Source organism: Echinops telfairi, unplaced genomic scaffold (genome assembly GCF_000313985.2).
Source record: "Echinops telfairi isolate 266 unplaced genomic scaffold, ASM31398v2 ScPeMD7_5592;HRSCAF=6446, whole genome shotgun sequence".
Taxonomy (NCBI): Eukaryota; Metazoa; Chordata; class Mammalia; order Afrosoricida; family Tenrecidae; genus Echinops; species Echinops telfairi.
The window spans coordinates 39,999,243-40,022,946 of record NW_022109491.1 but is presented as its reverse complement, the minus strand read 5'-3'; the positions used below and the strand labels follow the sequence as shown (position 1 = coordinate 40,022,946).

At 42.1% G+C, this 23,704-nt stretch overlaps 1 protein-coding gene across 1 annotated transcript in view; it reads right to left on the bottom strand.

Moving 5' to 3' along the window:
• Positions 1-23,704, bottom strand: part of SPTLC3 (serine palmitoyltransferase long chain base subunit 3) — a 169,486-nt gene that overhangs the window by 54,434 nt on the left and 91,348 nt on the right. The window contains exons 7-8 of the mRNA XM_004697825.2: positions 16,532-16,637; positions 3,371-3,590 (exon numbers count right to left, since the gene is read on the bottom strand). Of these exons, the coding sequence (XP_004697882.1) occupies positions 3,371-3,590; positions 16,532-16,637 (326 nt within the window). The remainder of the gene's footprint in view (positions 1-3,370; positions 3,591-16,531; positions 16,638-23,704) is intronic.

Here is a 23,704-nt window from a genome sequence, read left to right as displayed (position 1 = left end):
GCAGAAAATTATATATATATATATATATATGTAAAAATATATTGCTAAAAGTTATAGAAACATTTGTGAAACAAAAACATTAAAATATAAAGCTATTGCTCCTCGGAATTTCAGTCTATACTTCTGAAGGCACTGGCAGGCTGCTGATTGCAAGGTTGGCGGTTCAAACCCACCAGCCACTCTGAGGAAGAGCTGCTCCCAGAAATCTTCCTAGCCTGGGAAACACGGTATCATTCAGTCTGGAATCTATTTGAAAACCTATATAAATAAGTCAGAATTTACTTGATGGCAGTGGAGAAGGGTTCCTTTCCTATAGAATTTTCTGCTCTTTGGTTCTCATCGCAGTTTTAGAATCCCTGAGGGACTCAAAGCATCTTCCTTTAAAAAGCTCTTTGAGTTTGGAGAATACGAAGATGTGTGAAGGAGCAAGGTCAGAACTCTAGGATAGAGATGGCAAAGTTTCCTAGCAAAATTGTCCTGCACCTGCTAATTCTTTGAGAGTAGCAAGGCATTATCATGATAGAAAACAAAAAACTTTTTTTGATTTTTCAAAAATGATCAATGCAGTTTTCAATATTCTTAACATGTCTAATCATCTCCTGTAACTGTCCTGCATCCTTCCAGAAAAATCCGTGGATCCTGAAAAACACTTGCCATCGTCTTCTGAGGTGGACTCTGCTTCGAGTTTAATAGATTCTCAGACGCACTGTTTTCACCGACCTTTCTTCGAAGGCACCACAGTGAGACCACTTGTCCGTGGTGATTCACTGACAACATGGCATGTTTAAACACGTTTTGTTTTGTTTGGAATCAATGCATGCATCGACGACATAGAATACTAGGAGCCATACTCTTTGACTGACCCTGAAATACGTTCCATGAAGTCACGGACTCATTAGACTGGAAAGAAACCATGGCTTGTCTGCGGTCACGATCGCCCTGGACTCTCTTGCAGCATCAACAGGTAAATGTTTGCTACGACCCCGGAGAAATTACAACCTACCCAGAAGCACTTTGGAAGACAGAACTCTACGAAGCAGTCTGGCGCTGTAACTATCGGGTAGCCATGAGTCAGAATCAATTTGCAGCCACGAACAGCATCATAGCTTCATCAAAGTCATCCCAAGTAGGGGTGAATCTGACTAGTCCGTGCTTAAATTCTCAGGAAAGGACACATACCAACACTGTTTAAGTGTCCTCCTATCTCTTGCTCACCCTCTGTGTCTGGAAAGTGATTATTTCTTAGAGCTTGCATCTCCTTGACTCAGGGTTGTGTCTCCCTATAGATTATTGGGCCTCTGCCAAAGCTTTAATATTTGCTGCCCTCTAGTGTCATCTAGAAGGACTGCCGTGTAATGTGGAGAGGGCAAAAGAAGGAGGAGAGGGAGGGAGACCGGATGCATCTGTCTGAATCCTAGGATATACGTAATGAGTACTTTCAAGGACAAGGAAACAACCAGATATGCATAATTTTTAACTTTTTGACTAATCTAACACCATCATTTCTACAGTTGTTCAGAGTCTCCCCAAATGAGACGAAGCTACAAGGTGAAGAGCAAACCGACCTTGAACACAGCCCGACTGGCAGGGCTTCATTTGGAGAGTGAGAAAGAGAGTGTGGGCATTGTGAGCTCTGAGCTAGACTTGCCTCACGAGTCTTCATTTAACCGAAACAAAAACCCCAAACCTGGAAACCAAATCCACCGTCGTGGAGTTGATTTTGACCCACAGGACACAGGCGAACTGCTCCTCGGGGGTCCCCAGACTATACTCTGGATGGGAGCAGACTGCCTTACCCATCTTCTCTAGAGGGGCTGATGGGCTGCAACCAGCAGCCTTTTGTGGTTAGCTACCCAGTGCTTAACCCATTGTGCCACCATGGGTATCAGATGAAGAAAGCCAAAGGACAAAAATGTGACATCACCAGAATTGACCTTTCAACGATCCCCTGGCTTCAGTTCACTCAAACAACCAAACAGAACTGTATTTGATTAAGAAATCTGTAGCTCCAAACTTCTGTTAAGGCACAAAATCTCAAGCTTACTAACACATGTCGATCAGAGAAGGGAGTTCTTATATTTTAGTCCTTCTGATCCTACTCCTTCCATTAGAGCAAGGAACCAACCTTTCCACCCTTTGTCAAATGTCGCCGACTTTTGTTAAGAGTCCCTCTGCTTTTAGCCTTACTCAACTACTTCCTACAAGACATTAGAGGGAGAATGAAAAATAAAACTTTGGGTGCCCAGCAAAGTAGGGTTTACAGAACAGTAAAATCCCCTGAGCATTCTGAACATTTTAAGCATATGCCTAACTCTTTGAAGGGTGAGTGGCACATAGGAAATCAGTTGTTTCAAAGCACATTTTTACTGAGAGCACTGTTTTCGGCAGTCCCTGGTTTGTCTATGTATCAGGAGTCTGAACGCTTGTTCCTGCTGGCACTCCAATGTGAGATCAGCCATGGATGGCCCCTCCCATCAATGTGGTACTTTCACATAGTCACACAAGATGTAGGCTTGTGTGAGATCACTGGTTTGTGTTTGGATGAGATGAGCATCATGAGCAGGAGAAAACTTCAAACGTAGGCTCGCGCGCGCGCGCGCGCGTGTGTGTGTGTGTGTGTGTGTGTGTGTGTGCACCTGGGCGCAAGCGCACTCTGTTTCTCTTCCCCTCTTCTTGTTAATACCTTTCAAAGACTATGGTATTAGAATGGCAAGGATACGGCTCACTTGGTCAGAAATTTTAGATATTAGATTTTAGTGATTTGAAAAAATTGTGGAAGAAAATTCTTTTGCACAGAAGATCACTTTAAAGCACCTCTCTGGTCCAGTCATTATCTTGATCAAAACTCATAAAACTTATACCTTGTAGCATAGCAGCCAACCTCCTTAAAATCTGACCCTTGTCTACAGTTCCTATCATCCTCTCTGGTTTTCATGCCACACAACCCAAAGTACTTAATTCTCTCTAAATCTAACATCACCTCCACATTTCTGTGTTTCTTTGTTTCAGAAATGTAACAACCCTTCACCTCATCATTGGTCTCTAAGACAGATAATCATTCCAGAAGACATCTCAGATACCATTCTTCACGGCAGGGTTGTTGATTCCTCTTCCTTGCACGGTCTTTATCTGCGTTCACTGTCATTTTCTGAGAAGGCAGTGCCTCCTCACAAGGCCCTCTTCCTTAAACTAGGTGAGCTCCGGACATTCTGGGCCTGACTGGCCTGAGAATGCATGGTCACTAGACCATGGAGCCCAGGAAAGGCTGGTGAACTGAACTGACGTGTCCAGGGACTCAGAGAAGTCCTTCATGCAGAGCGCATCCCCAGGCAGCTGGGGCTTTACCAAAGTAGAGGAGACCCTTTCTTACCTTCCTTCCGGCTATGTAACCTCCTGCAGCTCCGAAGCTTTTCGTGAATGTGCCCATTAACACATCGACATCACAAGGGTCCATTCCAAAGAAATCCACGACACCCCTGCCGGTGGGGCCCACAGCCCCAATGCTGTGTGCCTCGTCGATGTAGAGGTAAGCCTTGTATTTCTTCTTCAGAGCCACGATCTGGGGCAGGTGCAAAATGGTACCTTCCATGCTACAGTATAAAGAGAGATGCTGGTAAGGGTCATGAAACCACAGGAGAAACCCCACAGGAGTCCTCGCTCCACTATGTTGCAACCTGCTCTGATATCAGGCCGCGGATAACAGATGCCCGCTATCTCTTTACTCCTTTCCTTCCTTTCTCCTTTCCACCCCTCTTCCCTCCCTCCTACCCTCTTCCTTCTTCTGTTCTTTCTTGTCTTAAAATAAACTCAACCAAAAAGTTTTCCATCTACACCCTTTTCAAGTGATGCTCAGAATGTTGTGCAACTATTAGCATGATTGTTTCCAAAACTTTTTGTATCACCCCGAACAGAAACTCAGTAACCCCCATTCTCCCTTCCTCCAGGCCCTGGAAACCACTTACCAACCCGGTCCTTTATACAGTTTATAGAATTGGGACCATACAGCAATTGTTCTTTGCAACTGAAATATTTCACTCAGTGTCATGTTTTCAAGGCTCACCCACATGGTAGTGTGTACTAGAATTTTATTCCTTCTTAATTTGGAATGATATTCCTGTGGATGCATGTACCGCACTTTGTCTGGTCACCTATTGTTGGGCACTTGCCTTGTTTTGAACTGTGAGCAAGGTCACAATGAACCTTGGAGTCCTTGCTTTCAAATCTTCTGGCTGTAAACCCAGCAGTGAAATGACTAGATCACATCATAATTCTCTATTTCTTCTTTGAGGAACCACCAAACTGTTTTCCACAACAACTCTCTCATTTTACATAGTCAGCAGCAATGGATGAGGGTTCTAGTTGCTCTACTTCCTGGCCAGCAGTCATGTCCCCTTTCTTCATAAAAGCTGGTCTATATTCTAGCAGGTGTGAAGTTGTCAAGGATTTCATCTTACTTGGGTTCACAATCGATGCACATGAAAACGGCAGTCAAGAAATAAACCAATGAATTGTATTTGGCAAGGATGATGCAAAACACCTCTAAGAGTGTTAGGAGTAAAGATGTCACTTGGAGGACTAAGGCGTACCTGACCCAAGCCATGGTTTTGCAATCACTACAGGTGCATACTAAAGCTGGACAATGAATAAGGAAGACCAGAGAACTGATCCTCTGAATGATGCTATTGGTGAAGAATATTTGATATGCCACGGGCTGTCAGTATAGACCCAGAATTCTCCATAGAAGTGAGGTGGGTGAAGATCCGTCTCCTGTGCTTTAGACATGTTATCAGAAGTGATCCGTTCCGGAAGAAGAATAGCAAGCTTTGTACAGAAGATGGTGAGAGAGAGAGAGAGAGAGAGAGAGAGAGACTTTCAGTGAGATCAACAAGACTTTCATCGTTGACACAGTGGCTACAATGGGCTCAAACATAGCAGTCATTTTGAGCATAGTGTAAGTCCTGGCGATTTGTCATTCTGATGTACACAGGGTCGTTGTGAGTCAGAACTAACCACACCAGAATGCCACCACTGGTTGTGAGGTGGGATCACATCGTAGTTTGGATCCAAGTTGTTCCAGTGACTTACATAGCCCCGGCTGCACACTGGTCAAGTGCTTATGTGCTAAACAAAAGGATGCTAACCAAAATGTCAGCAGCTGTTCCATGAGAGAAAGACACGGCAGTCTGCTTCTGTAAGGACTCAACTTAGGAATGCTAAGAACTTGTTCTTCTCCGTCCCATCAGGTTGGCACGAGTAGGCATTCACTCAGTGGCAATGGTTTGTTTGTTTTTAATAAATAATAATGTTAACATCGTTTTATGTGTTCCTGCAATTCCTTTGTTAAGGCATATTTTTATTTGGTTAAGGAAACCTTCCCAATCGTGAAAAGTCTGCTCATGCATTTCTATGCTAATTTGGGGCAGGGGGGCTTTCCGTTTTCATAGAGAAGTCCCCTGTACAATCATTGGTTCACTGCACTGTGGATCCCATTTGACTTCAAGCTGACCAGTGCAACTAGACAGACTTTTCAGATTCTAGGCATTTTGGTAGTTTAATTGTATAATTCTGTGGGGCTGTACCTTTGTTGGTCTGCTTGTGTCTACTTAGTGAGTGTATCTGACAAACTCTTGCTTGAATACCTAAAGATTAAACTAAGGAATTAAAAACCCAAAAGGACACACATTAAGACTTGGGATGTTGCTCATGAAAGCACAGTAGGAAATCATTAGGACCACCTGCTGAGTGCTCACTGGAAGAAAAGTATTTATTGTAGGTTCCTGGTAGAAGGGTCTCTTTTTGTTCTCTTAGGGAAGTGGTTCTCAGCCTTGAGACCATCCGCTCTTCCTTCCCCTGAGTTACTTACTGTCAAGTGGTTTCTGACTCATGGTGAGCCCACATGTGTAAAGAGTCGTACTGTACTCCAAAAGGCTTTTGGTGGCTGGCTTTTAAAAGCTGAACCCAAGACTTTCTCCCCAGGTACCTCTAAATCAGTCAAACAGCGGAGCTGCTGAGCCTTTTTGCATCACCCTGAAAGCCTTGTTAACCCTTTCAGGGTTATTTTGTTAACACCATGCCTATCGTTAGTGGAAGTCATGCTGAAATCAAGGAAAAAGGTAATTGAAACAATATGGATTTTGATTCCGTTATGTGGGACATATATATCCCAGATGTACGGTGAGGGTAGGGTTGGTAGGATGAGGGTGGTTTCTTCAGATTTATGCAGGTTCTGGCCAGGCAGCAGCATGTACTGCAACTGGGAGAGCAGTTTCCCAAGAAAACTCAGAGACTGAAAATGTTAGGGGACAGTCTCCGTTCCACAGGTCCTTGCTCAGCAATCTGTTCTTTAACTCTTTCACTAAAAAAGGTTTGTCATCAGTTGGGTCTAGGATGAGCTGGCAGTTAGCTTTTCTATAAAGCTCCCAGGAGAATCTCCCACTGCTACTGGCTCGGTACTGTACTTTGAGAACCCCTGCTCCCAAGGATCTCTTTGATTTCTCTCTGTGCTTTAATTTTCAAATGGCAAGATCATAGCAAGTCCTCCTGCAGAAGGGAACATAATAAGCAAAACAAACAAGCAAACAGTAACAGTTGGATTCATATGTACATGACACCTTGGATGTCAGTGGATTAAAAAAAAATGAGAGTGGGTTCTCAGGAGACTTGTTCCACCATCTCCATCACGCGCTGTAAAGGTTGCGCTGTAGCGACGAATTCTGTGACATCACAGCAGCTCCCACCACCATGCACACTAAGGAGCCAGTCAATACATTCAAGAAACCTGCCAGTGTAACACAAGAACTGCTCGGTCGAATCAAATATTGAGTTGAACTTCTCCCTTCTTATTAGTTTATTTATTGTAGTAAATTATATATATCATGTTTAAGGGTGAGGTTAATTTTGTGAAAACAATCCAGTAGGTTTGTTTGCAGTCACCCAAACTGAGGGTAAATATCATGCTTGTGAAGCATTTATGCTTTTTGCAAATTCATTTTAAATGAGTGAGTTAAGATTTGGGTGTAATAAAGATCAAAGGGAGTCTTCTTTTATGCAAAGTTGTGAGTGAAGTACAGCCATTTCTTAGATTAATTGCTTGTGGAAGCTGTTTCGGAGATGGGCAGGCAGTGTGATTGCCTAAAGGCAAAATGTGGCTCACTCACTAGCTGCAAACTTATGCAACTTCCATGCTTTTGCGGTTGCCTCCGTTTCTGCATGTGTAAAATAAGGGCGATGATGGGGTACACTTCAGCAGATTGCTAATAATGACTAGACATCATATTTGGAACTTGCCTGATACATAATGAGTCCTTCCCTGATTGTTACGGTTCTTAGCAGGAGGAGCTCAGAAGGAAGTACCTGGGGTGAGACCAGGCCTTGAGTACTCGGCAAGCTTGGCAATGGTAGTTGATTACTTTAGAACTGACGCAAGTGAACATGGCATGCTTCATACATGGTTTGGTTCCTTTGGAGTTCTAAACTTTTTTCTCACCTTTTACATGTCATATTTGCACTACAAACAGGTTAAAATCTGACATGCCATGAAAAGCCATTCTTTGTTCCAAGACGGTGCTGGGCAGTAATCAGACTTCATGCTGGGTAGCACGTGAACAGACTCAGCCTTGCTAATGAGCCATCTTTTGTTGGGGCCGGTCCAGTTGGTGTTAGAATCCAGCCTCACCTGGTTTATGTTTCTTCCTCCAAGATTAATAACTGTACAGATACTGCTCATTTCTGAAGCTAACCCACGGCACATATAGGGTCCAAGGGAGAAGTTAGCTTTTATAAAGCGTTACATCCTCTTGCACTAAGTATTCATTTTCTCAATATGCCTGACCTTGAGCTGAATATTTACCTATAGCGTGGTACTGAGCTTGGTGTGTACATAAAAAGGCCATTTGTGCTAGTACCAGGCCATGCTATTGAAAATGCAACGCAAACTCACAATAATGAAAACAAAACAGCCCTTTAGTTTTTCTTCCTGAATGGGAGGTGTATTTCTCTTTTGATTGTGATAGCAGAAAACAGCCACTAAAATATAACTGTGGACACAGGTATTTCCGCCAGGTAGGTTGATGCTCTGTGCAGAGTCTTGAATTAACTCTTAAACTAGCAAGCCAGTCAATGATTTCTTTATATCTTTTCTATCATATAATATATGAGCTGAGTGACAAGACCCGTTTTAAAAAATCCCCCTTCTCACCACTTTTTCTTCCACATATAGACCATATTACCTCCTGGCAGGATATGGAATTGAACACCAGTGTGCCAGTTTATATGGGGGAAAATCTCCTTGGTAGGCCCCAAATACAAGACAAGAAAGCCTATAAGAGAGCTAAAAGAGCACTAAGATGAATAAAAAAATAACTATTTTTCCTTATTCCAGTCTTTATTTATTTAAACTATGGACCTATAGGATAAAGTTTACTTCTAAAGTTCTCAGTCCTTAACTTATATTACATATATTTTAGGGAGGAGAATGGCTTGCATTCTTAAAGTGAGAGGTATTCTGAGAATTCAATATATATTTATGTATGTAATTTTTGGAAGTGTTGGATATTATTTCTATATTCCTTTTAATTTGGATGTCTGGGTTCTGGTTTATGTCTTAGTCCATGTGCGACTCCCTACCCAATCTGTTTTTAAAAATAACCTTGAGATTTCTCAGCCATAATGAGTTGGCAAGAAATCGATATTTTTTAGAGACACAAAACTTGAAAAGTGTGCCTCTAAAATAATACTTGATGGAAAATGGAACCCGGAACTAATACTGTTGGGCTTTTAAATAGGAGGCCTGATGACCTTGTAGGGTAAGAGCCTGTTAACCTCCAGGCTTGTGCTTTACCCCACCAGCTGCTCCACAGGAAAACTAGTGAGCCTACTGGCTCCTGTAAAGATTTACAGCCTTAAAAAACCCTCTATAGTGCTGCTACGAGTCGGATTTGAAGTGATGGCAGTGGGCTTGGTGGTTTTAAGAGAAAGTACATGTCATTTTAGACTGAAGCCCAGCTCGGTCCATGGTAAATTAATTTATGGTAACTGATGTGCATGGCTTTTCTTGTTTATTTCTTTGGATGTGGACCCATGAGCTGACCCTTCTGTTTACATTGCACCATTCCTTTCCTAGCCCAGCCATATACAGATCATAAAACTAAGATGATCTATGGAGTGTGACAATAATATTACCTTCATGGGGTTTCCTGGACTTCTTGGAGGTAGTAGGTAACCTTTTCCTGTTTAAAACTTTCGAATTTGACTCACTGTTCTCTTTTGGATTTGTTAAAATATTCATCTAGTTCAGCAGTTCTCAACCTGTGGGTCACGACCCCTCTGGGGGTCGAACGGCCTTCCACAGGGGTCACCCAATTCACAACAATAGCAAAATTACAATGATGAAGTAGCAAGGACAATAATGTTATGGTTGGAGGTCACTACCACATGAGGAACGGCGTGAAAGGGTCGCGGCATTAGGAAGGCTGAGAACCACAGCTCTAGATGAACTTCTGGTGGTGGTGTGTAGGAGAGGGTGGTATTGCTCATGGTGACAGAGAATTTTTGTTTTCAGCAGAGTAAAAACATAAAGGAAATGTTCACAAACTGTGTGTTCACAATGGATCTCTAAATCATGTAAGTGCATTTGTCATCACTGACTTTAGAAGTTTAATTCTGATCCTTCAGACACGATATCTTTTCCTTGGGATGGCAGCAAATAAGAGCATCGCTAGGAAGGCTGTTCTTCTGAAGTTCATGACTATGTAAACGTCCATCTAGTTAACCTTATTCTGAAGGTGAGGACATGGGGGCTCAGGAGGTGCCCTGCTTCTTAGCATGGAACACCGCCTCCTTTTAGGCCAGATTCTGTTTTAAAGACTGGACTGCAGTGTGGGTGAGGAAAAGATTACCATGTTGTAAAGGTAAGTTCTTGGAAAGAGAAACCTTTATACAGATGGATTGTGCCACTGTGCTAGATTGCATCAAAAACAAATGGCTGCCTATAGGCCTTCTGATTTTTTGACACACAGACTGCTCCTCCCATCAAAAGCTAGAATCAATTTTCCTCCTCTTGAATCTGGGCTGGCTTTTTGACTTGTTGGCTAGTATACAGCACAACAGAAGTGATGCCGTACACATTTAGGGCCTAAGCTGTCAGGGTCTGGGTAGCCTCTGCCTTTGCTCTCCTGGAGCCAGCAACCACATTGTAAGAAAGCTCTGTCCAAACGACTGCAACTCAATAGAAAAGAGAAAGACAGGGACACTCTAGTACCCTAGGTGTTGACCGTCAACACCATGGACCCAGTGTGTAACTGAGGCCATTTTCAATGTTCCAGCCATAACCCAACTAAATTCAGCTGCATGAATAACCTGACAGAAGAGCTGCTCAGTACAATGAGAAGCTAATCACTCTTCTAGAATTCACTATGGTCCGGGGGTGTGTCTCAATCTGGGCTCTCAGGAAGAGCTCAACCAGTGGAGTATATGTGTCGTTGTTTGGTACTATGGGGTCAGTTCTGATTCATAATGGCCCTACGTACAACTGAACAAAACACCGGGACGGCCCCATCCATGTAATTGCGATGTTTGAGGCCATTGGTACGGCCACTGTGCGCGTCCAGTTCCTTGAGGGTCTTGTTCTTCTTTGGCTGACTCGCTATCAAGTTCGATGTCCTTTTCCAGGGACTGAGCATTTCTAATAACATATCCAAAACATGCGAGACAAAGTTTTGCTATCCTCAATTCTAGATAGTATCCTGGCTGGCCTTTCAAGATAAATTTGTTCATTCTGCCTGTAGTCTGTGGCAGAGTTTATGTTCGTCACCACCACAATGACACTAACGCATCAAGTATCCTCTTATCTTCCTTGTTTATTGTCCAGCTTTCATATGTAGATTAGGTGATTGAAAATATCCCGGATAGGCTCAGGCTTAGTCCTCAGAGAGATATATATGCCTTTGAACACGTAAAGCAGTTTTTTGCAGAAGATTTGCTCAGTATGTCCTTTCATTTATTAACTTCTTTTCCCATAGATGGTGATTGTAGATCAAAGTAAAAATGTCAATCTAGTCTCCATTTAACATAACTCATGTTCCTTATTAATCCAGTTGTGAGGATTTTTGTTTTCTTTACACCGAGGTCTAAGCCATGCTAAAGGTCTTCATCACTATTGATCTTCATCACTCAGTACTTTAAGTTCTCTTGTTACTTACGGCAAACTAGTTTGCGCTGTCTGCAAATTGCAAGTTGTTAATGTGCTTCATTTTTCCTCCTCTTGCCAAGCTTCTTAAATATCTTCTCAGTATACAGTTTAAGTACAATAAAAAGATGTAAATATACACGTATGGTGCACACCTTTCCTGATTTTAAACCACACAGTATACCTTGTTCTGCTTGAATGGCCTTATCTTCATGCAAGTTCTGCACAAGCATTATTAAGTATTCTGGAAATCCCAAGTTGTTGCAGTGTTATCCATAGGTTGTTATGATGCACCATGTCTTTGCATAGTCGATAAAACACAAACAACCCCCTTTCTGCCACTCTGTGCTTTCAGCCAAGATCCATCTGATGTTCCCACGTCCCCAGAATCCAACTTGAATTTCTGGCAGTTCCCTGCTCGTGTACTGCTGCAACAAGGTTTGAGTTATCTTAGGCAAAAACTTTACTTGCATATGATATTGATATTCTCAATAATTTCTGCATTTTTCTGGATCACCTTTGAAATGGACTCAAACACGGATCTCTTCCCGTCAGCTGGTCAGGTATCTGTCCTCAATGTTTTTGGGTTTGTTTTTTTTTTCAGAGACAAGGGACCACATCGGGCATTGCATACATTCATGGAAACATTTCAATTGGTATTCCATCCATTCCCAGAGCTGTGCTCATTTGCTGTTGCCTTCAGACGGCTTGGACTTCTTTCTTTAATACCATCAGTTCTTAATTATATACTACCTCTTGTAATTGCTGAAAATTATCCAGTTCATTTTGGTACCATTTATTCCGGGCATTTCAACCATTCATTTGGATACTTCCTGCATCATTCAGTATTTGCACACAGGATCCTTCAATATTGTGACTAGAGCCCCCCCGCTCCCCACCAAGTCCTTTCATATTGAGAAATGCAGAATATGATCTCCCCTTTTGGCTGTCTAACTTCTCTTTGCATCGCTTCTTTGTCTTCTTGGGCTGCCCTTTGAACACTGCTGTCCAGTTTTTTCTTCCAGAGTGGCTTCAGCTTTTCTTCATTGAAAGCAAGTTCTGGAGCATCTTTAACATTGATTTCAGTCTTTTCTTTCTTGCTTTTAAAATGTGATTTGCTCTCTGTATTTGATGTTCTTGATGTTATTCCATAGCTCTTCTTGTCTTTGTTCAGTCTGAGTCTACCTTCACGTGGGGGTATGATCTAGGTCTTATTGCAACTCATGTGCACTTGGCAGCTTCAACCTGAACTTGCATATGAGCAACAGAGGATAGTCGACTTGTCACACAACTGGCCCCTGACCTTGTTTTGACTGATGATACTGTTTCTCCATTGTCCTTTTACACATACATATCCTATTAATCCCGGTGTATTCTACTGAGTGAGATGCATGTGCATAATAGCTGTTTATGTTGCTGAAAAAGGGTATTAGCCATTGGTCTAATAAAACTTCATCATGAAATTCCCAGCTTCATTTTTATCACCGAGGCCATATTGTCTACTTACTTATTCTACTTCTTTCTTGTTAATTCTCACCTTCCAACTACCAGTAATCATCAATTCATTTTAATTGCATGTTTGATCAATTTCAGATTGCAAAACTTCATAGAATTCTTCAATTTCCTGATCATTGGCATTAGTGGTTGAATAATCCTTTGATTCACTGAGTGAGTTCATTATCCTATCACAGACCATATCGGACTTCATGATAGGTCTGGAAATACTCCTTTTTACAGTGAGCATGACGCCATTCCTCTTCAAGTTTTCATCCCTGCATATCAGACCTGATGGGTTATCTGAGTTTAAAGAGCCAGTAGCAGTCTATTTCCGTTTATGAACAATTAGAATATCAAACGTTACAAGTTCCATTTCATTTTTGATGACTCCCTGTGTTCCTAGAGTTATACTTTCCACATACCAATTGTTAATGGGTGTTTGCATTTGCTTTTTCTCATTTGTGCTGTGCCCCATCCGTGTCATTAAGGTCAACTGCTTTGAGGAGTCAGCTCTTCCTTCATCATATTTTGAGTGACTTCCAACTTGAGGAGTTCGTCTTTTGACATTTTAAAGACAATGTTAAGATTCTTTTGTCAGGTTTTCAATAGTCAATTTTTCAGAAGTGGTTCCCCTGTTCCTCCTTCCTATTCTTAGCTGGAAGCTCTGTTGAAACGTGTGCACCACGGGTGATCTTAGTGGTTTTTGAAATACCAGTGACTTAGTTTCCCACTTCGCAGCAACACACAAGCCGCCACAATAGGACACACTAACAAACAGATGCTCTCAAGCCTTCTTCACAGATGTATTGCTCACCGCTCATTACACATTTTGTGAGAGAATAAATTGAAAAATAATGGGATTCTTCCAGGAACTCTTTGAAGCTCCCTTGTTTAGAGAGAAATTTACATAAAATAATTGCTTCAACTAAACCTTAGGGGTTGGCAAGTCCCAAAAGCAAGGGTCAGGAGTCAGGTTGAAGACTTCTCATGGATTACATGGTATAAGTGGCTATTATCAAAACTGCACATCAGTAGAAGATTTCTGCAGGGTTATGTTCTAAGAACCAAAGTTTATAAGATAAAAAAGTACAGGGTGGTTGGAGAGTGAGCATTGCTAGAACATCTTTTATATATGAAAGGTAGGCTACATGCCCAAGGAAATTCTCCTTTCAATTGACTGGCTGATCACATCAGATTGCAACAAAGAAGAAATAATATTGCATTACATTATAGAAAAACTATCAGTCCTATGCCCGACAGACCACTGAGAATCATAGCTCTTTTTACATGGAAATAGAACATTAATCTTCACAGTCTATCACATGGTAATCAGGGATCGAGAAGTCACTATTGCTAGCGCAGTCTAAGTCAGAGGTTTATATAATGCTGTCTTTAGAGTTGGGAGGCCTTACCCAAATACTTGTCATCTTGAGACCATGATAGGACCCAGGTCAGCCAGCTCATTCACAAGCCCCATTGCTGGAGTGGTCTCTTTGTGTAACTGATAGGGATATCTGACAGTTGAATGATGGTGGTCCACTTAATTCAGCCCTGCTCAACGTGCTTAAAATGCAACTTTCAGTTCTGTTCCGTTACAGTTGGGTTTTGCTTACTCTGTTAAAAGGACACTTGGTCTGCTCTCCCTCTGTGGATCTACCCTTGAATTCATTCCAGCCTGAGCGACAAGTTTTTAATTAAAAGATGTTTCCACTCCTTTACAATGTGTCACAACTCTCACATATCACAGGGGCAAGAACCACGTTGGAGATTATACCAAACCCAGAGTCAGCATAGGATCATTTCTTCTAAGAGTAGCAAGGGCAGCACCAGCACGTAGTTCGTTATTCTAGAACAAGGTTTCCCAAACTCAACCCTATTAGCATTGAGAGGCATGTATTTTGTTGTGGAGGACTGTCCTTTACCTATGGAGTTGTTGTACTCTGTTCTATCGAATGGCTACTGTGATTCAAGAGTGGCAGTGGGTTTAGGGTTTAGATTTGGTTGTATACTTTGTAGGTTGTTAAGCAGAAGTCCTGGCCTCTCCTCAGTAGATCATAGTAAAACTGCATTCAAGTTGTGACGACTGTTGTAGAGCGATCACAAAGATTCCACAAAGAAGACACAGGATTAGGCTTGTCCTTAGGTATTCATAGGTCTAGTAGTAGAAGGTGGCTACTAGACATTTGAAATGCCCACTTTGCAATTCTACAGTAGCATTAGGAACATCGAGAATATTAGTTCTATTGGGGCAATAGTCTGAGTTAAATTTTAAAAATAAAATGATTACAGGCTTTGTATGATTTTAGTTTGAGAGCATCCACTTTTGTTGAAAAAGGACAAAGACTATTAATGACTTCTCCACACAGCCGAAAGGATCCACATTCATATGGATGTGTGTTCTTCCCACGGACTGGGTCAGCTGCCGGAAAGCAATGCCACTAGTGTTCTCAAGCCTCCTGTGCCGACAGATCACTCATTGCTCATAACTGATCACACCTTCATTTCTGGCCTTTGAGTCTACTTCACTTTCTTTGGGTTGTTATTAACTCATAGGAAACTCTTTTCTTGATTTCTGTCACAGCAGGATTGATTGACACTTTGAGGAATAGTCGCTCTGGAATCATGTTATCTTGTGTCTGGGAGGAAGACAGTCACAAGAAGAGATGCCAGGATGCAATGTCCATTTCATTGACAACATCCATTGAAACGAAGAAGGAAGGAACTTCAGTAATGACTTGTAATGCAAAAGGGCAACTCTGAATGGATTAATGGCAGAAAGTCTGTGACTCCATAGTTCTAAGCTTTAGAAACAAAGAACAGAGGATGTCAAGTTTGCTGCATGGTTGTACCATAAGTTATTGTACCACCATGAGCCAAGGGGAAGGCCTTTTGCATTCTAATACCAATCACTGGGCAAGTTCACTACTTAGGGGACATACATGCTGTCCAGAAAGGTGTTCTCATGTCGTATAATCCAACTTTAAAATGCTTTTGCAAATCCGAGGCAGCCGATGGTATTAGAAGGAATTACAGAAAGTATAGTGGGTTAAATCATGATCCTCTTAAAATGTATGTCCCCTCCAAAACTCAGAATGTGATCTTACTTGATAATCGGGGTTTTGCAGATGTAATAAGTTAAGAATCTCAAGAAATACTCTTGGATTTAGGAAAACTATTGCCATCGAGTTGTTTGCAAGTCAAAGCAAGCCTACAGGACCACGTAGGAACACCTCATTGGGTTTCCAAAACTGTAATCTTTGCAGCAACAGACTGCTACTTCGGGTTCCTCAGACTGTCTGGGAGGGTCCAAGTGAAGGCCTCCCGTGCACAGCAAAGCACTTGGTGGACCTTGGCTGGGGCTATCACATGGCTGGGTTCATAAAATGAGGGAGAAAAAGATTTGTAGCCAATGGGGGCATGTGAAGACGGATGCAGAGATGGGAGTTAATGCCAGGCTGCCACAACACAAGGAAATACTGAGCCATCAGAAGGTGGAAGAAGTAAACAGAGACTATCCTCCAGAGATTTCAAGAGAGTATAGCCCAGCCCCAAATTGATTTTGGACTTCTAGTCTGTGAGTGGATAAGTATTTATTATCTTTATCTTTATTATTTGCTATAGGGCATTTTTGATGGAGCTTCCAAGGGAAGGCAGCCTCCTAGTTGTTCCACTCTATATGTAGATGTTGAAATGGCAGATCTGATGAGTAATATTAGTAGTTCCACCTTATACCTCTGTAAAATAACTCTATGTAACTCATTTCTCTGGCTAACTCAGGGAAGTAAGCTTTACCCTTTTTCAGATGTCCGTGGGCCTCAGAGTGTTACAATACCTCCAGCTAGGACATACCTGTAGATGCCTTCTACCAGGATGAGAATCTTTTTCCAAGCTCTGTGCGTCCGTGGCTGGCCATAGATGATTGCATCTCTCAGTTGTTTCTCTAGGTTCTGTGTATCTTGAAATAATAGCAAAAACAACAAAAAAGGACTTATTAGAGGTGTTTCTCTGTCCTTGTTCTCTCCTATTTTTTTCTCTCTCCAGATGGCTTCTGTTTTTTTAGGCTAAGCTTAGACCTAAATATTCAGGAAACCAAATTACAATCCGAGAACATGTGGGGAAAGAGAACAGTGAAGAATTAGTAGAACTTAACACGGAGAAGGCGACTGGTCAGATTTGGACCGGTACACACATAGAGGCACCACACTAGTGGAACAACGTTTTGTATGTCTTCTCCAGGGCTTTCCTCTCATAGGGTACAAATCAAAGCCATGCTGAGATACTACCTCCTTTCCACAATGGTGGGAGGAAACAACCAATGTTGACAGGATATTGAAGGAATTTTCTGGTAGGAATATAAGACAATGTGGCCACTGTGGAAAACAGTTTGGCAGAAACTTGAACAAATTAAACATAGAGTTACCATCTGATCTAGGAATTCCAGTCCGACTTATATACTCAGGAAAAGTTAATGCCAAAAAATGTGAACATAAACCTATACACCAGCTTTCATACAGTGCCGATCACAGTAGAATGAAACCATGTAAATGTCTATCAACTGATGAGCGCATGGGCACAATGTAGCACATGCTTAACAGGGAATTTTAGCCATAGAGAGAAATGAAGTCTCGATACGGAGCTGAACCTTGAAGACATGCCCAGGGAAGTAAGTCTGTGACCGAAGGACAGATGCTCTATTAGTCTAGGTACTTCAGAGAAGCAAATCCACAGCAAAGTCACATCCGGACTTTGACCAGACAGGAGAGGAGAGCATGCACGTGTGTGTGTGTTGTGAAGTCAGGTGCTATCAGTTACAGTAATTACATTGTACAGGCCATCCATAAAGTCAGCAACAATATGCACCAGTTCACAGGCTCAAAAATCTCTAGCTGGTCGGGTTCTGGTCATCTCAATGTGGGCTGCCTCACTCAGCCTCCACAGGGTGCCCACTGGTCGCCTTGCCTTAGACCATGGGCTCTCACCAACTCAACAAGCCTAGCCCCCTCAGACTAGGTCATGAACCTTAGACCAGTCAACCCGCTCTCATCTCCTTTTTCCCCTGTAAACCAAGTCCACAGGTGTCAGTGGCCAAACTCAACCTGTCTCTTTACTGCTGCATTTCTCCCACTTCCACTCAACAAGTAGATCCAGGTGGTCACCTAGCAAGCATTTCAGCCTGCTCACAGGCTCCCTTTAACAGATGCTATATGATTCCATTCATGTGAAATGACAAGAATAAGAAAATGTATAGAAAGAAAAATTAATTTGTGGTTACAGAGGTGGGAGACAAAAAAAAGGACTCATTTTTGTGAAGCAGGGAATTTCTGTATATGATGATGGAAAATTTGGGAATGATCATGGATATTTACTGTACAATGTAATTACTGTAACTAATAGCACCTGACTTCACAACACACACACACCTGCATGCTCTCCTCTCCTGTATTAAAAGAGACTGAAATTTTACATTTGGTATAGCTCAGGCTTAGACTTTGTGCTACGCAAAATTTAACTCTGGGAAATATAATTAACTCTTACCATTTATTTAGACAAGTTGCTGTTAGTGGTCCCACTTTATAAGCTTAGAGATCTAATAGTAAAGGCAGGAACAGGTATACCTATGCTCACTGCAACACTATTTATAATAGAAAAACAAATGAAATAAAACTGAATCCTTATTAACAGATGAAGTATAGACAAAATGTGATACAATGGAATACAACATAACTGCAAAGTATACTGATGAGTACTTGAAACACATTATAATGCGGATACAGTTAGAGAACGTTGTGCTGAATGAAGAAAGTAGATCACAAAGGCTAACTATCGGATAGTCTGTTTTCTAAAAAGACAAGAACGCATATACAAAGAGATGAATGCTCTGTAGCAGTTAGCATGGCATGGAAAGAGAGGGAAGAACTCTCTAGATAATAGGCACCTGCTATGCTGTTTATTTATTGGTAACAGAAGTGTATTATCTAATATGAGTGAGGTGTATGCACAGTTTAGCCAAGGTAAACGATGTCCGTAGGAAGTACACAGGAGAAAAGGATATCACATATTTAATGTAATATCAACAACCCACCCAAAGTATGCATGTTGTTACATAGGTGTGTATATTCTCTTACATATAATGTCAATGACTTATGTGTGGCCATTGGACAACAACACTTCATGTATATGTTGTTGTTACTAGGGCTGTCGAGTGGGTTTGGACTCACAGAGACCCTGTGAACAACCCACTGGCCTGGCCTGCAGCATCCTCACCACAGTTCTGATGTTTGAGCCCCTTGTGAGAGCCATTGGGTCAAACCATCTTATTAAGGGTCTCCCTCTTTTTCACTACCCCTCTATTTTACCAAACACGATGTCCATCTGATTAAATCCATCTTCCAAATGATGTCCATCTTATTAAGTTCATATTCCTCTTTTTCACTACCCCTCTATTTTACCAAACACGATGTCCATCTGATGAAATCCATCTTCCAAATGATGTCCATCTTATTAAGTTCATATTCCTCTTTTTTGCTACCCCTCTATTTTAGCAAACATGATGTCCAGCGTTTGCATACTTTATAGTAAATGTTTATTTAATGATTGGATCCGGTTTATTTTTGTGGATCCAGTTTATTAATATGTACACTAGGAAACCAGAAACAGAATGTTGCTTTGGATTTAGGAATTATTAGAATATAAAAATATTCATTTATAATTAACTCTGTAAGTTTAAAGACAGGTGGACAGGTGACTATCTTCTGAAGGGTCACAAGAGTGTGTTTTAGTGTTTTTGTCTTCCTAGTGGCCCAGTGGTTAAAAGGCTTAGTTACTAACCAAAAGTTCAGCAGTTTGAACTCACAAGCCGCTCCAAGACAGAAAGATGTGGCAATCTGCTTTCTGTAGATATTGTAGCCTTGGGAACTACATGGGGCACTTCTACTTGTCCTGTGGAGTCTTTACAAAGTCAGAATCTGCTGGATGTCAACAGGTTATATCATTCACCACTAGATGGCAGCCGAGGATACAGAAAACAGATACTTTCTGATTTAAAAAATATTAGGAATAAGAAGTTACCTATTTTATGATTTTCACTTTTGTTTTCGTCTGGAATATATACATATATATTCCACAAACGTAAACTCACTGGCATAGAGGCAATTCCAAGTCACAGTGACTCTACAGACCAGAGTAGAACTGCCACTGTTGTTTCTGAAACTTTAAATCTTTACAGGAGTAGAAATCTCTTCTTTCTCCTTCAGAGTGGCTGGTAGATTCAAACTACTAACGCTGCAGTTAGAAGTTCAACATGCCACCTTCTACACCACCAGGCCTCCTTCTGTGAGAAGAATATAAGTATTCCTGTTTGAAGAAACTTTTCTTTCTGGGACTTGGAACCTATAAGTTTTTGTACATAAATAATGAAATGAGAGTAGCTCCAATCCCATGACAATAAAAATAAACCCAAGGGATCTAAAATTTTAAAGGAATATTTTGAGAACTTGAAAAAATCTGTTAAACCAGAGGCAATTTCACAGCTAGTATATCAAAATGGGGTTAAGTTTCAAACGAACATCATTGGTTCTAAAGATACATTTCTCTCGATAACAAGCAGGACATAAAAATAAGTGTCTTACACAGTCGTGGTTTTCTTCAAGATAAACGTGAAGGGTTCCCAGCCCCTATCGTGTCAAAGAAAGAACTCATTTAGTTTGCACCGAAAGGCCCATGGGAGCAGCTTTTAGGTGGAACTCCCGACACCCCTAGGACCCATACGTTGTGATCCAGAGCTCAGGAAAATATCTGTCAACTGGGTTTCCTATGGCTGGGGCTGGTTGGGAACACCGACTGTCTTCTTGAAATCACAGAAGCTGGACTAGGAAAGGTCATGATGGCATCAGTCTATGTGGATCCTGGGTCAGAGTTATAATCTTGTCATTTCCTCTCTGGTTCTTAAAGAGGGTTCTCTACAACACCATAGTATGCGGATTACGTACAGCTCTGTGGGATTTATGGGATTGCGGTTTGTTTTGTGTTGGCTGTGAGGGATTCTACTGTTCATCAAGCTATATACGAACCTCAGTAAGGATTTAAAAAATAATAATAATGCTTAATAAGGCACTTAGACTAGTATTATGCTAATCCTCATAACACCCCTGAGAAGAATTAGGTTTATGTACCCCCCATCGTCAGATGAGTGAACTAATGCCAGGCAGTTAGCAAAACAAGAAAAGACTAAACCAAACCAGAAGTACCAGTTTGTAGTTAGTTTATAAGACATTTTGTGATATGGAAATTAAAGTGAAAGAATTAATTTGATGCTATCAAGGCGGGCAGAGTGGTACTGCTGAATGTTGTCATAAAGTTATAATGATATACCATGGATTTATAATTACGACGGAGTTGAACGTCAACAATGCCTTAGACATTACTCACCATGCAAGACCTGACTCACAAAGGAGGTTTCTTTGGGTTTGTGAAACAGCTCAGAGAAGAGTGTTGGCGATGTGGGCGATGAATGTCAACATTTTAAATGTGGAGGCGGCAGTCCGGTTTCTGGTACAAAGTAGTCCTGGTCTTTGGGAGGCATAGCTGACTGGATTATCAAATCACTTAATACACTGAGTAATTATCTGCCAACAACTACAACCAGACTTTCATGTCTAATATTCTTTAAGTGCCTCATCTTGTCCTGTCTTTTAATTCAAAGCACTCGTACTAATCAATGGGCCTTTGGAATCTGTGGTAGTTCCAAATTTGGTCATCTGAGAGGAGGAATCAAGGAAACCGACATCTTCCGAGGAGGGTAGAGTGGGTGGAGATCAAAGTTTGTCTTCCTGAAGATAAGGACCAGGCACCTGGCGTCATTCTTCTCCTACTCTGCATCACTGCATGTTGCAAAGCCTCCTCCTGCCTCTTTTCTGAAGCAGCCCGATTCCTCCGCGCCCGCTTCTTGTTCAAGCTTTGGAAACCGGTGCTTAGGCTGAGAAGTAATCTCCACTTTCCCGATGCTTTCTGGTGGGCTGGCTCATTGCAGAGGCGGGGGCTATTCAGTGCAGTGCTTCTAGTCAAAGCTCAAACTCCCACCCAGTGATCTTTTCCTACAGGGGTCTCGGTAAGAAAGTGGGGGAAGATACTGATGAGATGGACTTTGAGAGGAGGAAGAGATTGCCTTTAGGCTAAGGTTGGCTGGAGTGAGGTAGTGTGTTTCCCCGAAAGTAAGACATCCCTGAAAATACGACCTACTTATAGTTTTGCCTCTCGCTGAAACATAAGGCATCCCCCCAAAAGAAGGCCTCCCTGATAATAAGGCCTCCCGAAGCTACCGTAACTCTGGACTCTGGACCTAGTGGCGGGCACTGCCGCACAGCTCACTGTTGGCCACAGCGCAGCCGGAGCAGACAGGAAGTGTGAGTAAATGTACCATAGATTATAAGTAAATGTACCATAGATTGTTGTACATGGAAATAATGATAGTAACAAGAAATTCTTGATACTGTAGGATTCACAGTTTGTCTGGTTATGCTGGATTGTGATGACAACTAATACCATACAGTATACAGGTAATACATTTCCTTTTTTGCTGTTCAACAATAAATGTGTACCGTATTCTTCTTCATGGAAAAATAAGACATCCCCTGAAAATAAGACCTAGTGCATCTTTGGGAGCAAAAATTAATATAAGACACTGTCTTATTTTCGGGGAAACAGGGTATCTCCAGGCACTTAATTTGGGGAGCTGGGTTCCCTTACCTCATGGAACTTGTGTTGAATGCCCTCCGGCTGAGGCTTCCAGTAGAGTTGCCTGCCATTTCGGTGTTTGTTAGAAGCCATGAGAGAACCCTGTAACATGTTCTGATGAACGACTACATCCTGGGCATTTCTCACTTGTGCTGCAACCATTTCACTTCCTTAATAAACCTTTTCATCATGAATACTGTCTGGGACTTCTGTAGTCACTGCAGTGAACTATAGAATCTAGACCACACAGGATCGAACCTGACACTCATCTTTGTCATTCTTTGGGTTACATCTATAGAGTCTCAGAGCATTCCTTGTGCCTTGAAAGCTTAGTGCGGAGCCCAGGTGACACAGTTGGCAATGAGTCAGGCTGCTAATCACTAGGTCAGCAGTTTGAATCCACCAGGTGCCCTGCAGGAGAAGGATGAGGCGTTCTACCCCTGTAACGATTTACGTCTCAGAAACCCTTGATGGGCAGTTCTCTTATATCCGAGAGGGTAACTGTGCATCAAAATCTACTCGATGGCAGCGAGTTTGGTTTGGGAACTTTTGTGCTCTCACATTTTACACAGAAGTCTGGGTGAACCTTTTGGCTCAGGATTTTTGAAGGCTCTGTAAATTACTGGCAGGCGTCACTCAGGTTCGGGGTGTGACACTGTGTGTGGAGCTTTCATCTTCAGAGAAAGGGCTGTAGAACTAGACAACGTTCAAGTGGCCATGGCAGACGAGAGCAGCAAACTGATCCTGGTGGAAGAGCGCAAAGCCAGCTGAGAGCAGAAGATCCGGGCCACGTGGGCTTCAAGGAAGGGGTAGAGTGCCCGGGGCTGCTTAGAGGTTGGGTGGTGAGGTAAGGTGTTATCATGTCAGTAACTTCTGATCTTGAGGAAGTGAGGGGAGGGACAGTTTGAGGGGGAGCACAGAGGTAGGGAGTCCTTTGCACTCAGGTTCTGGGTATAACAGAGTGTGGAGGTCTCACATCATTGGGCAAAGGTCTGTAGAACTAGATAAACTGCCACATGGTGCCAGTGCGGGGACGGGAGGGAATGTGATTCAAGAACAAGGCTCAGGGCTGGGATATAGTGTCTCTAGTCAGGGTGACAGTAAGGGACAGCTGAAATCAGTGCTGGCTGCTTTGACCTAACTAAATCTGCCCTGTCCCTGGGGGAGTCCCCTAGGAGATTGAAAAACCTAAGTACTGAGTGTATGACTTTCATGTCTAGGAGAAGAAGGGCATGGCAAAGGTGAAGAAACGGGACTGACAGTTCCGGGGGGACATGGGAGAGGGGGAGG